Source organism: Phoenix dactylifera, chromosome 16 (genome assembly GCF_009389715.1).
Source record: "Phoenix dactylifera cultivar Barhee BC4 chromosome 16, palm_55x_up_171113_PBpolish2nd_filt_p, whole genome shotgun sequence".
Classification (NCBI taxonomy): Eukaryota; Viridiplantae; Streptophyta; class Magnoliopsida; order Arecales; family Arecaceae; genus Phoenix; species Phoenix dactylifera.
Genome location: NC_052407.1, coordinates 7,696,358 through 7,713,996, shown reverse-complemented (window position 1 = coordinate 7,713,996; position 17,639 = coordinate 7,696,358). Strand labels below are relative to the sequence as shown.

The 17,639-nt window shown below is 36.9% G+C and overlaps 1 protein-coding gene across 4 annotated transcripts; it reads right to left on the bottom strand.

Annotated features, from left to right (window-relative positions):
- Window positions 1-320: 320 nt before the first annotated feature.
- On the bottom strand, window positions 321-14,264 carry LOC103717914 (renalase). 4 transcript variants are annotated; one of them, XM_008806483.4, is made up of 9 exons: window positions 14,137-14,248; window positions 13,859-13,958; window positions 13,272-13,452; window positions 9,536-9,608; window positions 9,267-9,446; window positions 7,948-8,045; window positions 2,812-2,909; window positions 2,533-2,706; window positions 321-948 (listed from the first exon to the last, which is right to left on the bottom strand). In XM_008806483.4, exons 1-9 carry the CDS (start codon window positions 14,174-14,176, stop codon window positions 789-791), a joined length of 1,104 nt encoding a protein of 367 aa, XP_008804705.2. In that variant the 5' UTR covers window positions 14,177-14,248; the 3' UTR covers window positions 321-788. The 4 variants fall into 4 exon arrangements, with proteins under 4 accessions (XP_008804705.2, XP_026664575.2, XP_026664574.2 ...); XM_026808774.2 differs by having other exon boundaries at window positions 9,351-9,446; XM_026808773.2 differs by having other exon boundaries at window positions 13,859-14,035; window positions 14,137-14,239.
- Window positions 14,265-17,639: the final 3,375 nt, after the last annotated feature.

Genomic DNA, 17,639 nt, shown 5'->3' with positions numbered 1-17,639 from the left:
TCTACCTCACAACCTTTTATACTCGGAACTTTGCATCTTGTTCTCTCCTACATGAGCTCGAACTACAAAAGAAGATACATCCTACGATTGACTGACTTGCTTAAGCTCATGCCAAGCCAATCTTCTCCCAAGTTACACAAGTTACGAGCCAGTCATAATATGAATTGAAACTTTGATGACCAAAGCTGTTCAATCAATGCCATGTAGATGAAACATGGATTGCTGGTCAAAGATCAAGAACTAACATCTGAAAGGATTTTATACATGGTTTCCTCAAGCAGAAAGAAGAAAGCTGCTTATGAGAGTTTGATGCAACAAAAAGTGCAATTTTTCATTATAAGTGTATGCATACCATACTGCAGGGTATTCGCAACAACTGAGGGCTTGAGTGGCTAATGTAGAACTAGATCTGGTGTATAAATAAAGAACAATGTCTACGTTACAAGAAGGCCGTAACAATTAAGTTTCTCACTTTCTCCCATCAGAAATCTCGATGCGGATTGTGCAGGGAGATAAAATGTACACATAGCCTTCTTCCTGTAGCTCATAAATATCCAAACCTTTTGGTTAGCTGCAGCAAAGAATTTCCAAAGATGACCATGATCTCCATAATTACAAGCCATAGCTCCCTTAACCAAGTGCACATTAACATAACCCCTTTTTTTTTGAGAAATCCATTGACATACCATAATAACTAACACATTTTACATGCATTACACAGAAACATAACATTGTTACCCACCATATCCCCACAGGTGGTGTAAAGTGCAACTCCATCACAAGTTGCTCTAATTTCCTAATATCTTTGAAGCTGCTCGTATGCCGCTAAGTACTGCACCTTCAACATTAGAACCAGCACAAAAATCTCCACAAAGGACCAACCTTCTGTTATCGTCCGACAGACACATCTTCTCCCCACCGATAGTTATAGCTGGGAAAGCACTGCCCCTGCATTTTTGAACAGTCAAATGAAGTTGGCATATAATTAAATGATCTAGGTGAAATGAGTTCGAAACATAGAAACAACCCCTCTGCTCACGAGGATAAGGCTGCATGCATCTGACTATCCTCAAAACCCAACGTGGTGGGAGCCTCATGCACTAGATTTTTATGGTTCCCGGCCCTTAGATTTAACATAGTTGTTATCATCAAATTTGACAGTCTTTTTATAGGCTTATGAGATCTTAATAGATCTCAATCATTAGATTTGATACATATACAAGCATTACCATTGGATTTGACAACCTCTCAAATAGTCATAAGAGTCGATTTAATCCTAGCCTTTGAAATAGACATGATGGATAATATATCCACTGGATTTGTTGTAACTTCTGTTATTAATGGCAGCTACTTGATTATTGGTAATTTTAAGAGCCATTCATAGTTCGAACTCTGTCCAATTAAATCTAAACCTTGTACTGGATAATGGATAACTTATAAGACAATAGATCTACTACAAGTTTTAGTAGCAAATCTAGACAATCCATTAAGTAATGAATACCTTACCATTGATTTGTCACAAGATTTTATATTAAATGATTAGTTAATAAATCTAGATCATCTATCATGAGGTGGACAACTTACTAACTGTGGAATCTGCTATAGAGTTTCATTAGAGCATCTACGTAACAAATTCGCCCCAATTACTTAGTAGCATGGTACGCCATACCATACTGTACCAAATTAGACGGTACAAGGTGTACCGTACCATACAGGGTCAGTACCAATACACGGTACAGGATGCGTACCAACATTTGGTACACTAAACTAGGCCCTGTACCAAGCGTACCGATACAGTGATAGGGTAGCACCAATAGGAGGCTCGGTACCGAGACAGCGTACCTTACTTAGTAGTATCCAAAGCCACTGAACTTCGATTTTTATATGTTTCAAGATATGTAGATCATGATTAACAATGTGGATCATAGTTTGTAGTACTAGTCTAATAAGTGTACTAGTACCATGCTAGTTCAGTATCGATACAAGTACATTCAGGTTCGTGGTACCAACACTCAGTACCCCCTCAAATCAAGTATTGGTTCACTACCGATACAGTACAATATATGCTGGTACAGAGCAGTATGGTCCAGTACAGTGAACCAGATGAATTTTTAATTTATCTTGCTCATTATACATTTCAAATACTCGGTCTTGTGCTCAATTGCTGCCCAAGTAAAATAACCTAAAAGCATATTTTTTTTTAATTTTGGGACGTTAAATTATAACGTAATTAGCATTTTCAAGTTTTGATTTTAATAGCTGGCCATCAAATTTGCACTAATAATTTTCAAGCTTAACTAATAAATTTCAAGCTTGCTCCACTTGGATTCTAGCTCAATTACATTACATGCATAGAGTGTGCATGCACGAAGATATACAGATAGTTGTATTGCACATGTGCTTGTGCACATGCATGCACACACATCCAGATGCTTATACACACGTATAGAAAGACACATGCACACACACATTTATATAAAAGATTAGGTTGCTTGGCTGAAATCAGCTAAACAACTGAACAAATATACCAACCATCTGTGAGCTTTCATAAAGAATGGGTGAGAAATGGCCAATCCTGTGGTCTGAAATTCTTGGAACAACTCTTCTGCCACCTTGGTCAGTGTATCATTTGTAGGTTTTCGAAGCCCAGTTCTGGTTATTACATTAGCTGCATACTCTGCTGTTGAGTGCAAAACCCAATGTTCACTGAATATGAAGGAAATAAGTAAATGTTTGACAAAAATAAATCTGTAGCAATATATATGTATGTATATATAAAAGCACAAGATAGTGGGTAAGGAAGTAGCTTACCTATCAGGGGATAAACAAGGACGGCCAGGCTTACTACTGTCACAGAAAGCCCAGCTTAAAACCTCAGAGTTCTTGAAGGAAAAGCCTTTCACAGGAATCTAAAACATTAAAAGCAAAATGAGACACAGTCTTCTGAAGGACTATACACAAAATTCAGCATTTCAACTTGTAAAATGATAAAATATTAACATGAAGATGAAGTAACCTCAAACAGTAATAAGGTGGAGAGCTATAATACCAAAATTAAGCATCATGAAGTAGTACTCAGGATTGGCTTCAATACCTTTTTTTCCTTTCTATTTTGAGTTGTAAATGCATGTCAATTTGATGGATAAGATATTCCATTTTTACCAATTACCAGTCATACGACCAAGGTAGAGTTGAGAGGAACAGTTTGGGGGTAACTGGGTAAGTAACCCTAAAACCAAGGCTTGCTATATGTGGGTCTCTTCATCGAGTTTGTCATGCGAGACAATTCTCTCATCTGTGCTACTCTCCCCAAAACTCCAAGGTATCCTTCTCTCTATCAGGGTGTTGAGTGAGAACTCATGCCAAGGTCCCCAGGAGGGGGGCACAAATTATTAAAAATATAAAAAATTGATGGGGACATCAGAGCCATTCGTTTAGATGATCCTGAGCCCTCGGATTGAGTCATACCTAAATTGGGTCCATTTGAGTTCGAGTCATTTTTATTTTATTGCATTATTTGCTTTTGTCCTAGTCAAGTCAATTTGGTCAGTTGTTTTGTTATTAATCAAGTCAATTGAGTCAAGTAATTAGATCGAGTGATTGGATCGATTTTGGTATGTAATCAATCGATTGACTTAGTCAATGGATTGAGGATCCAAGTTTGGTATGTCGTCACTTGATTAACTTGACTTGGTCAAGATGTAAGGTCTATATAAAGGCCAGTCCTCTCATGTATGAGGGAGTTGAATAATTGAATAAAAACCCTAGCCTCCTTTCTGCTTCTTCTTCTTCTTCCTCCTCTTTTCTTCTTCCTGCGTCTCTATAAGCTCTTCTTCCTGTGTCTCTATAACCTCTTCTTCCTCCTCCTTCCCTTCTTCTTCCTCCTCTCTTTCCATGCAGTGGTCCGCCATCAAAAATTCACTTGATTTTTTCTTAAAAAGAAAACCAGTCAATAAGAAAATAGGTTTTGACTTCATAAAAACATCGCTATTCACCAACAACTATTAGCATAGTTGGTTGGCACCTCAGCCCTAAGGGCTTGCCCTTCTAGGATACAAATCCTTAAAAATGGCCTTAAAGAAAGAAAACTCAGTCCTCTTGATCAAGATTGCACTAATTGTGCCAAATGTTTTTCATACAGTAGGACATAAACATAAAACTATTTCGAGGAAAAATAAAAAATAAAAGCCCGCAAGTGCTTTCTTTCAAATACAAATAAGAAGCAACCATGACTGTTGTACTATTTTTCTTCCCAAATATATAGGATCAATTTATTATATTGGACATGTTACATGTTGCAACAAAGGAATTGTGGACATGGTCACCCTGGTAGTGAATTAATGATGAAAGGAATTTTGAACGCACTACTTGAACAGGTAATCCATCAAGATATCAAAACTCTCAGAAGAAAACCCCAAATTATCCATGAAGGCAAGATCAAGAGGAAAAAAAGACATAGTAATGTCACAATTAATTGGCAATTTCATCTTTCTCAAAATTAAGGATTAATATTTAATATTCATAGTAATGTCCAAATATTTCTATAGGAACACAATCAAATTTATAATACTTCTATTCAAGGTCTACAATCTTGGTACCGGATACCTTATCGGTACACCTCCGTGCTGAAATAGTTCTCTTACCTAATTTCTCAATTTTCATCTCGGTACGCCTCGGTATGGGCCATTACGCACCTCGATACACCTCGATACGGGTGGGTACACCTTGGTACGGGTGGGTACGCCTCCGTACGGGGCCGGTACGTCTTGGTACGGGGCGATTTGCCTCAATACGGATGGTACAGCACTCGTACCGACTTGAATATGTATTTTGTACCAGTTTTCTTCTAGTACGGTACAATATGCCTCGTATCGGATGGTACGACAATTCCAACTAGTGAACATGCTATATATTGTTGTAGAACTTTCAATCCCAACTCACCCCCCAGTTCTATTACGTCAATACTTCCAATTCTATATATAACTCAAACATACTACAGCTTCATCAACAACTCCTGTGAACATAAGATATCACCTAGACCATATCATAATTAAAACCTTGAACAGTCTAATCTTATAACAGAACAAGCACTTGTAACATAGATGATAGGAGATAGAAAAAAGAAAAGAAGCAAGAAGAAAAGAGGAGGTGCAACTCAGTCTTACTAAATTAAAGCACCAGCTTGTAGCCTTTATTAACTGGTCACTAAGCTGCTAGAAATAATTAAAAATCCAATATACTAGCTCTGGATGCAAGACAGAGACCGCCGGAACTAAGAACAGGTCCAAGACACAAAAAGCAATGATGCAGACTATCAATAAGCCTGACTATTCAATAATATGCCCGTGTTGACCAATTTTCTAAATTTCTACTTACCAATAGTATAATAACATGCAACGAAAGTTGTTCAAAAATACTTGCATGAACAAGGATTTAGAGCAAAGAACAAGAATTCTAGCAGAACAGCAGAGAGATCAAAAATTTAAATGACAATAGTCTACATGCGAAATGTGACGTCTTTCATCAATAGAGGATGTTAGCTTGACCTCCTTCCCGATAGGCTTGATATGAAACCACTCCCACAACATAGGACAGTAATGCACTTCCTATATGATATCAACATGAACCAACAAATGAAGAACATTAGCACTGGGAATCTCTCTGAAAGTAGGACCAGTCGCACCATAATAGTGTTCATAAAGCCCACTATGAATCAAGCATCCAAGGAGCTGAAACTTATGCTCAAAACACTCTTCCAAGAGGACATCAAAGAAGCACAATTTATCATGTCCGTTAAGCCTTGTATCTCTAACTTCTATGACAATCATTCTATGAAGGATTACATCCAACATCACTGCAAGCATTTTCAAGTCCAGCAATTTCTTCTATATTCTGTTAATTAGTCCCAAAACAATGGAAACGACCACCTATTACAACCCTTCAGCAATGTCAGATGCCTTATGTTTTCCAGCTTCAATGAATCTGAACCCATGGCTCTTAAGTCCCCATGTCCTTCTAATTACAGGCATATCTGTTAAACTTTTCTACCCGATGAAGCAGCACACCTCTTTTTCGGTATGAGAAACTATAAGCTCCCCCAATCTAGAGCCGTTTGATGTTCAAGCCCAATTTCATGGATCAGTGAGCATCAAGAATTGATCTTTCTTTTTTGTGTGTGTCTCAAAAAACTGTGACTTTTGTACTTCCATTATTTGAAACTAACTAAAGCCATTACCATTCATGTATTTTTACTACATGACCTTTGGGACCAAACTATCATTTTCTGGTTTGATTTATCTAAAATGATGCCTCTTAAACTTTTGAAATACTAAGAAAAAACGATATAATTTAGTTTGACAACTGAAAATTTGTTAAATATTCATAGGTCCACAAGCCAGAAAAAAAATTTACCTGTACCCATGTTGGAATATATCACCCATATTAATTTCATACCAATGTAGTTTTTGCAAGAGAATTTCTCAACTGATCTTCATTCTTCATGATCACAAACGAAGTTGTTAGCTTCTTAATCTTGCATGCATCTCAAACAAAATGAAGCCAACATCTATTAGTTCCACTTGCTCTTGAGATATTGAATTAGTTGCAATGATCACAATTGCTTAAATATATAAGACTCTATGATCAACATTTGTTGTATCAGTACCTTACAAGTACAGTACAGTATGCACGGTATAATATGGTATGTTCCATACCGATATAGGGACAGAGACTCTTTTCTCATGCCTAGCCATGGAATTACCCGAAACCAAGTGATACATGTGGATACAACACAAAACCGGGTGAAACTGGTCAGTTCCAGTTGATATAAGCATGTTAGACTATTGTGCCATACCAAACTTGGTGTGTTACAGCTATTGTACCCTACGGCAAGTATAGGGTAGTACAGGTCGATATGGTGAACTATATCTATAATTGACTTATGAACCATAAATCACACAATTACTATAAGGATTATCAACCACAATCTGTTTCTATAAGCGAATCATTTCCATGTAATTTTCATCTAGATTGGACTCAGCTAGCATGTTCTATTTTTCATTAAAAGTGGGAGATTCCCTCCCACATATTAATCATATTATTAGTAGATCAAATGGAAACCTCATGCAGTCAAAACTGAAATAACAATCAGAAATAACATACGGGTTGTGTTTATATTTTGTAACCTTTATTGGGAGCATAAGATACGTGAATTCCCTCATACTCTTAGGCAATGAGAAGTTCTATACTTGGTTACTAGAAGCAGGTGCAGGTGCAAGAGCAGATTCAGGGATGGGTGCTAGATAGCAGATCTCTTATATTTTTCTCTTTTGATAAGGAAGCAGGTGGAGGGATGTGTTTTCAGGAGATTCCAAAGTGAGCACAGCACCATAACTAGAAGTCGTGAAAATTTCTGTAACTAAGGTTCTACAAGAACATATAGATTAACTTACTACACAAATTGCAAAGATGATGTTAGGAAAACAAAATATTGGGTTAAATCCTCTGTCATTGTTTGATTTAGCACCTAAGATCCTGGGTTCAATGCCCCTCAGCAGCACAGTTACACAGCATGGAAGAGCGAGCAAGCAAATGCAGATGTACAGAAAGAATTATTATTAAGACAAACCGATGAACGAAAACATACCTAATAGTTTATAAACATAAAAACAAATCAATTGATATCTAAACATAAGTTGCATTCCAATGAAAATCATGTAGACAAAATGTGTAAATAACAGCATAGAAACGAAAACATTGAAACATGAAAAAAATCAAGTTGCCCCATTTAAGTCGATTGTCGATGCCAACACAGGTCTTGATATGACAATTTTTTTAAGTTTCTGAATGAACTTGTCCAGTTCAAATGACAGTTATTTTCAGAATGACCAGTTTATGGTGCTTCAATAATGATTTTGCCAAATATGCCAGGAAAGAAAAATATCTTACCGATAAAAGTGGTTCTCGGAATACCAACATAAGAACAAAACAAGAACGAACAGGAATATCTTGTGACATCACTGCCAATTCTGGAGATGACGATATATCTGACATGATCATCAGTGGAGGTGCATCAGAGTATTAAATATATATTTTTGTTTACAAAGTCATATCATATTGCATCACACAGAACAAAATGCTAGATCAAGGAATAAAGTTAGAAAAAAAAGGTCTTCATGTAGTAACTGGACAAAGTGTTAAGGCATGGAGTCCATTTCCCTTTCTTTTTCTTCTTCCTCTTTTCTTTTGCATTAAATAAGCTTACCTATGCCACATGTTGTAAAGAACCAATCAAATGAATTAACATCCATAACCAAGGACTTGGTGCACTCGTACACAAACATAAGATCTAAATAACAGGCCTAGGTCTATTCAGCAGAGATGATTCTTATGGATTCTACCTGTCCATTGATTCCTCCAAAATGCTGAATTCAAAAATAGAAATTGGATTTTATTTCTTGAGACTGCTTCTATCCAGGTTTTATTTCCCGTCCTCTTTTGACACCCGTTAACTTGAATTTATGACCCCTCATCAATGGGGCCACCTGTGGCATATATTGTAGATTTCAAATGATTCTTACAGTTTTCTTGGTCCTTCTCTGAAGCTTTCATCTTCATGCAGCCCAAATCATTCTATTTAATTGTCAAATATTTCTCAATATGTCCAATTATGCCCATGTCTTGCATTGCCATCCAACATTATAAACATAAGGTATAGCTAGTTTTCTGTTTTATTTGAAAAACTCTGGTCAAGTTTTAATAGCAACTGACCATAAAATGAACTCTTCATATTAAAGAATATACATACATAAGACGGAATTGCTTGTGTACTTAGGAACATGTCCTTGTGTTAAGAGATTAAAGTTATCTCCAAAAGCAATCAATGTGAAATCCCAATACTAGGTTTAGTTAATCTCTGACTCAGTATTTAAACTCTATTCATCTATGACTCAAATCCTTATATTCTGCATTATTCAATTATTTAAACATTAAATCTCATTGTACGTGTCCAAGTCACCCACATTTAATGGGCCCAACGAGAAAGAAGCTAAAGTAAGCATCCAATGGTCACACTTTTTTTTTGGAACTATCTCATGAGATGCCATCCTACCACTAATGACGAATATCAGTCAGATGTTTTCCTAGTTCAGGTTGAAAATCGATTGAAGCTTGATCTTATAGAAACAGAAAGTGACAGATTATCCTAACAGAAGGGTGGTTTGAACTTTAATGTCATATAGTATGAGGATTATAGAAAGCCAACAAACCAAGAGGTTGAGGTCTTCCAGTTACCCCAGTAAATCTTGGTGAAGTTATGTTTTTGTCTGAGGCCACTACACCATCAAACTGACCTAAATCTTCCCTATCTAAACCAGTCAACGACCATAAACTTCTATCCTGAAGCCAATTGATTTTGCCAACAGTGACCCCAAACTTGGTCTCCACTCCTGAAATGAAAAACACAACCAGAAATAGACGTTACATGGAATCTATTCTCAGAGACCAGAAAATATTGTCATTAAGCTTCAAAGCTAACCAGGTTCGCGACATAGTGCTTTGCATATTGAGTTCATGCCTGGAACACCCACATATTTCTTGGTTAGCCCTTCCTGAAGGATTAAAATACATAAATGGTGATATATTGTATATTTGAAACACTAGCAGATGAATGTAGGGATGGGTAAGTTCATGTGTCTAAAGGAACTTGCCACAGTGCTCCATGGATTGATACCTAAAGAATATAGTAGTGTTCTTTTACCTAGAGAATTTAATTATAAGCATGCATTGATGCATTCAACAGAAGAAGAAAAAAACGATGTAATGAACAGCTGCATCCTGTCTAAGCCTTCTCTGCAGTAGCAATTTGCCAAGAGTATGGTCACTTTTTTCAGTTGAATTTAAAAGTAATCCATCTTTATGTCCCGCATTTCTGAAAGAAGAGACAGAAGCAGGTGACACAGACATTATTTTTCACTAAGGTATCACCATCTTCTCTCTGTTTACCAATAATAAGTATACAGGTGCATAAGTATGGTATACAAACACCAAGTTGGATGAGCTACGCCGTGAATTGATTACTAGATACATTTCTATAACCATCAACTACAACTTGGTCCTGAAAAAAAGGCAGTTGCTTGATAGTTGATAGTGCTTAAAGGACAGTTTGTAAGGCCCATAGATTGGACAACGAAGAGAAACAAGCACATCTATATCAATACAAAACTGATCCAGTAACTGCCGTGCACTTTGATGATTCATAACTCGTTTAACAGTCGCTCTCCAAAGCTTCATGCCCTCTTTGGAAACTACCAATGCCTCTGTTTTCTATTTATTTGTTTCACACAAGGCTACTCCTGAAACATCAACTGAGTTGTTGTGAAAGTGTAGGAAGCCCAAGTTGGCACATCTATGCACATTGGGTTGTCAGGCCAGGGTGTACAAGCCACATGAGAAGTTAGACACAAATGCCCATAAGTGGCCAAATTACTGGTTATCCTGAAGTTATAAACAGTTCAGCTTTTCAGCTTTACATTCCAATAATATTTGGTGGAGTCTTGGCATGCTAATTTTCTTGAAAATGACAACCTTGGAGACTTATCCTGCTGGCTTTTTTTTGAGCAAATTAAGGGCAGATTATGTGCCCATTTCAGATGAGTTGATGATGGTCCCATCACTTGCCATTTTTAATGATAATGTAGCAGATGAGACAACTATATAGGCATTATCTGATTGGCCATGAAGGAAGAGTTGGACCTACAAGATAGAAAGAAAGTCTGTAACCTAGTTTTCTTTTTGTACTTCTATGTGTTGGAATTTGTTAAACTACCTTGAAGAACAAAAACTTCTACCTTCAAATGGATTTATTTATAAAACCAAACTGGAATTCAAGGTCAGGGTGGAGAAAGGCTAGGCTTGCTGATATTAGATTTACCCAAAACAAAGGCACTGATCACAAGGAGGTTTCCATCAGATGTCTATGAACAACTCTTTGATTATAGTTGTGGCAGCAGTGGCTCATTATGCCACACAGGTTCACCAAAGTGTGAGAATTTCATTTCTCGATAGAGATTTAAGACAATCAAACAACCTTTAAATTTTGTTTCAATAGAAAAGATTCATACAGTATGAAAGTTAAGAAAGTGTACATTTATGAAAGCAATTCCCTCATCAATGGTGTATCAAGTTTAATAACATTATCACTTTTTATGGTTTAATAGAGAATATTATTGAACGTTGCTATGTACCTTACAATTAGCAACAGTAGATTTCTCCTATTACATGGACAACATCCTACTTGCTAGCAATGATTTGAGTTTACTAAGCTAACTAAGCAGTTATCTCATGTTAGTGTCAGAGATAGGCCTTAGGGAAAAAATTTATCATCTCAAAGGGCTTCATATTAGCAAAGTTTTAGAGAGATTCAGCATGAAGAACTGCTAACAAAGTCTTGAACCCATCATCAAAAGAAACAAGCTAAGCATGACATAATCTCCAAAAGATAAAGTTGAAAGGAGATACGAGTAGACAGATCCTTATTTCATCCAGATGGTTGGGAGTAAAATGAATGCCCAAATTTGGACCGAACCAGAAAATGCATTTGTTGTTGGAGTTTTAGAAAGATTTCATAGTAGCCTGGCATGGATGTCTAAACAACTGCAACAAACGTGCTCATACCTCCAACTTCAAGGAACTCAAGTTTACATGATTACATATGCTTCATTTTATCTTCTACAGACAACTGAACATACAGATTTTGATTGCGGGATGTCTAGATAGCAGGAACTTAATATCAGGCTGTATGTTCTAACTAGCTGGTAGAACCATTTCATGGAGCATGAAGCAAAATACAATAGATGCAAAAAGTGCTTCAATACACCTTCAAGGAATCCATCATCCATTGCCTAAATTATTGTAAATCAGCTAGGCTAGGCGACCTTCAAGTAGGTTTGGACAAGGCTAGAGAGAAAAGCATGCCTCCATTAACCTTTGATCAAGAAACTTAACTTTTGAAGGCCAAAACTTCCTCAAGTGCTGTCAATTTTTTATATTTGAGGTCAAAAAGACCTGTTGAAATAACACTCCTCGTCCAAAAATATCATCAGCAGGCGATAATTTAGGCAGCAATTTGATTTCATTTGCTACCCAAATTGCTTAATCAAACTGGTTAAATATATTTACTGGAGTTTAACCAAGCCACCAAGTTGTATCTCCTAACCAGAAGACAGAACTCACTAGTATAAAAGAAGGCCCTTGTAATTCTGACAAGGACTTTGTTGAAGGTTTTGTGAAAATAAAGAGGGAAAAATCTTTCTTTCAAATTGTCCACAAAAACTCATTCTAGTTTCTTTATTCCTAGTTGTTTAGACTTGAATTGAGCCGATTGAGGATTCTCTCTCTGGTCAGATCAACATGAGATTACATGCTTAGATATAGTCAGCAGATCTTCCAAAGGTGATTGAATATATGGGTTCCAACTATGTCTACATAGAATGTCCATATAGTAAGAAGTCAATGCCATACTATGTCATCTGACCAGCTGGTGGAGTAATCTTGAGAGGTATAAAGCAAAAGATAGAAGTTGCTTCTAACCATAAAAGCTGAGTTAGTTATATGGTATAAGGCTTCTGCACTTGAAGTTTGCTGGAGGAACTTTATCATGAGATTACGGGTTATGGACTCCATCTCAAGGCTACTGGGATGTTTTGGCATAATTCACTTAAATGCAACTTCCTCGGTCATATAATACCAAGATAACCAATGGTAACAAGATGATGGATATGAGTATCTTATCCATAAAGGAAATTGTAATGAGCACAAAGCGTCATAATCAGGAAATGAGTCAGAAACTTGGAACAAGTTGGCTTGAACTGATAAAGTAAGTCTATTGCACCTTCAAGTAGTTTATCCTGATGGATTAGAGAAACAACTATAAATGATCCCTAAGGTCTTGGTCTCCTAGAATGCAGGTAAGAAAAGCCTATGAGTCCCCATTATCCTTATGCATCCAAAAAGATTGATCTATTGAGAAATATCAGACACATGCCTAAAGCACTGTCTATTGTGTAGTTAGGTTCGAAGAATCTCATTGTCGACAATCATTTTCAAGTTTCTGTTGCAATGAATTTCTTCAAGGTTTGATCTCAGATCTCATGAGTCAAGGTATGGTCCTAACCTTATACAGTATGTTCATGCCTTACAATTCCCTGGAGAAAAATCTCGAAATTGATGCATATTTATCAACTATGTTAATAAATCAAGTTTTGCACACGTACCTTCTCAAAATCAAGGAATTTGCCAGTGTTTCGGTCAAAAGACCCAAAAATCTCCTTCCACTCAGCAACAAGGCCTTGTGCTTCCCACGAGCCGACAAGGCTCATTACTTCATGATGATTCACAGTAAAATATGGAGCGCCATGGTCAAAGAAGAGTTCTTTCCCATCTTCCATGGTTTCTCTATAAAATATGCAAATGGAACTTCAAAACATGCTAAAATGAGCGAAGAAACTCTTAATTTTCTTGCCTTCATCCTTTTTCATAAGAATTGTAGTCTGAAATGCAGAATAACAAGAACCGACTTGACAATCTTTTCCCTCTTTCTTTTTTTTTCCTTTTTTTAAACCAAAAATAACCCATTCATTAGTTAAACTACGCACTCCAATGCATAAAAAAGAAGAAGAAAAAGATCCCCATTTCAGAAGAACAGCATCCAATCCGAATACATCTGACAGATAGCATTTTAAACAAGACATAAATTATTAAATTAGATTTGCGCAATCCACACACACTTTTCTAACGCTTTTTTTTAAAAAGTCAGGAAAATATAATTAAAAGAGGAAAAGAAGTGGAGAAGGAAGCGAACCTCCTTTGAGACATCCTCCCACCGGCTCCTCTTCCTGATTCGAAAACGGTGACGGAAACTCCTTTGCCGGCCAGCAGGGACGCGCACACCGCCCCGGAAACTGACAAGCATCCATCCATCGACAACCCGTGTTTTGCATCAAATCAACATTGAATCACAAAAAAGTAAACAAGATTTCTATCAAAAAAGTTTGAACAAGAAAAATTGGAGTCATAATTTTTTTCTCTCTATTTTCAAATTAATTCTAAGCTAGAGAGAGTTGGGACCGAAGGAATTACTTCCGCTGCCTATAACGGCTACACGAGAAGGGTTTGCCATGGTGAGCGGAGAGAAAGGAGATGACGCGAAGAGAGAGGAGGGCGAGTACAAGCTGCCATTGGAGATGCGAACTACATAGGAGAGTTGAGACGGTGAGGTTACCGATAGCGTGGATAGGCGGAGAAGGTGGAGCACCGTACTCCAATGGGAGCGGTGACCGTAATTAGTGATCCGAATCGAGCGGCGGACGATCGCGACGGACGTGTCCATTTTGGCAGCGTCCAACGTACTAACGGTGCCTACAATTAATCAGCAGTTTGCAATCAGGAAGTTTAGTTTTCTTCAGAACTTTTTTCGGTAGAAATTTATGTATTAACGTTTGATTTGATCTTACTCCGGCCATTAAGGTCACTGCCATAATTTTGTGACACCAGGAAGGAGGGTGTTTCGTTGACCGACTATGGTTAGATGTGTGACCAAGCAATTCCATACATATAGAGCTCACCTATTACCATTGGATATTTGAAGAATGTCTACAAGCTTTACTAGATTCTACATAGTTCATGCAAATCGAGAGACGAATGGTGCAACTGACCAAGTGGCTTCCCATATTATTGATCATGCACGAGACTTTTGCTGGGAGAGTTTCACCCAATCTTTTTGGATGTATCCATACTAGAATTGTACCATCTACTCCACAAAAAACAAAAAAAAAGGAAATCTAGCTATCATCAAACCTAAGCTTTAATTCATAAAAAATTTATTTGTATATAATTGGATAACTTGCATTTGCAATTACTTCTTACAAATAACTAATGTAGTTGTTTGCATGCTTACAATTTGAACTACAACTTAAAATTCCAATTTAAGTCATAATCTTATCCTACCCATTTTGTATCCTCTCACCCTCTCACTAGCTGTATTTAAATCACAATTTAATATTATATAAAATTAATATACTCAATATCAATTAATTATTAATGATGTATACTATAAATACTTTTTATAATAATATGATATTATAGTAATTATTATTATATTATTACTAACTATAATATATTAATAAAATTACTATTTTCAATATGTTATAGTGATTCCCATTATAATTTGCACATAATATTGCAATAATAATTATAGTGGTCCCCATGGATGCAACAACGGGTTTGGATAACCCTATCAACTTTCATGAAATTAAAAATATGTATAGCGTCCTATATAACGTGTACAATCCGTTAAAATCTAAATGCAGAGAATCTAGTTCAAGATCAAATCAACTATGACTCTTTTAGTTTGATACGATCAATACTAAGCGAGGTTCAAGTCTAAATGAGATGTTACCACTACAAAAAAAATTGGGTATTGTCGATATCTAGCTACCAACGCTACGTAGAGGCGTCAGTAACTTTAGCTTCGGCCCCAAAATTTACCGACACTATTTAGGCAGGCATCAAAGAAGGGAGTGAGTAGACAATGCTTAAAAGCGTCGTCGGACTTCTGCTTGCTTAGCCGACGCTTTTCGTGCTACGATGCTCAAAAGCGTCGTGGGACTCCTGCCCATTTAGCCGACGCTTTTCTGCGTCATCGGAGGTTGAAAACCAGATGCCAGCCTAAGACGGTGCTTATAAGCATCATCGGAGGCCTGAATCTAAGATGACACTTATAAACAAAGCCTAATATAAAAAAGGCGATCTTTATTCATTTTGTAACATTAATGCTTGTGCTTTTGTTGCGATATTATATAATATTTAATATTTAAACACCTTTTAAAAATCCTGAATTTTGGTTAAAAAGCTCAACTATTAAAGCATTTATAATTTCAATTTATTTAAATTCTTTAGTCCCATATTAGAAGAATTAATACAAATGATTGCGTTGACTGCTTCCATAACTAGTGGACCCTGGTTCGATCAGTGGATCTATGGAATTTACGCCACAGATGCACACCCATGCTCGCTCGCTCACTGATCGAGTTATGCATGTGCACGATGCATGGCCAATAAGCACGTGCATGTGGATGTCTTACTCTTTTTAGACTAAACACAAATTATAAAGTCCACGCTCACTCTTTCTCCCTGTGCCTTGTTGTTCTTCCCTCATCTACTTCTTCACCTTCCCTACTATACTAATCGACATAGTGCCACATAGGCCACTATTACCAATGTATTATAGGCAGTGTTATCCTCCACTCACATCTTAAGTAGTGGTACCATAGGTATCACTACTCTATTTTGATACTCGTCCTTGCTATTCTGGGCCAGTCATTATAGTTATGCCTAATAAGTAGCGCTACCACTCTTCTCATATTTCGGATAGTGTGACTTCTCTTATATCATGGATAATGATAGCTGCTAGCTAACCATCCTTCTTAGACTTAACTCTGCTAAACATCTTATTCTAGGCTAATAGCTTCCACCTCCCTCAGTCTAGACCACAATCGCTTAGCCTACACTCTTGCTATATTGGCCTACACCCTTGGTGTTTTTATTTGCACTTTCTTGGTGTATCAATCTGTACCCTTGGTGTATTGGTCTATGTTAACCCTAAAGGGTTGGTTTTAATAATGTAAAATAGTTGAGTCAAAATTTGACTAATCTATTATTTTAAGTTTATGGATTAATTTTAGAAAGCAAAAAGAAAGTCATCAACTACTTTCAAATGAAGATCATTCATATGAAGTTCTACATCAAGAAATTGAACTCCAAAAGGCCATAAAAGCAATTCTTTGAAGCTCACAAACAAAACAGAAAAATTACATCCTGAGCTATCTCAAGAGTCAACCCCAAACTTGTAATGAGCCGACTTTAGCAATAGTCAACCCCAGACAAAAGCGAGTCAATCCTGGAATGGTCATAGAGAAAAGACAGAGAGCCGAAAAAATCATCACATTAGCCAATTGACTTATGAAATTCACGAGCTGACTCTAGTCCGACTCTAGAAACAATCGAGTCGACCTCAAAATAGCCATAGTGAAAGATAGAGAACAGTGAAAGTTAGTCCGTTAAAGAGTCGATCCCTGAAAGCAACAAGTTGACCTAAGTCATCTGACGAGTCGCCCTCCGAACTGAGAGAACCAACTCCACAAGTGCCACAGAAGAAATATAGGGTGCAGCAAAAACAGAAACAAGCTTAGGACGATTCCTGGAGATCATGAGTGGACTCTTAAAAATTTTGATTCGACTCCAGAAAACAGCGAGTCGACTCTTTTGCGCCTGACAATAGTAATGGCTAGTTTTCTTGTGAATCAGAATGACTATTTTCATTGCACAATGGCTTTATTAACTGTCTAACAACTAGAAAAGTGCTCCAATCTTCTCCAAAGAGTATAAATGCAAGAGAACACCCAAGAAAAAAAGTAAGCTCATGTACTCCAAAGACAAATACATTAGAGCGAGAAAAAAAAAAAAAAAAGCAAAAAGAGAGAGCTTCAAGAAAGATATCATTCAAATGTTTTCATTATGAGCTGATCGCTCGCATACTTAACATCAGAGAGTTGGTGAAGCGCCTTCAAAAGCAATCAAGTCAA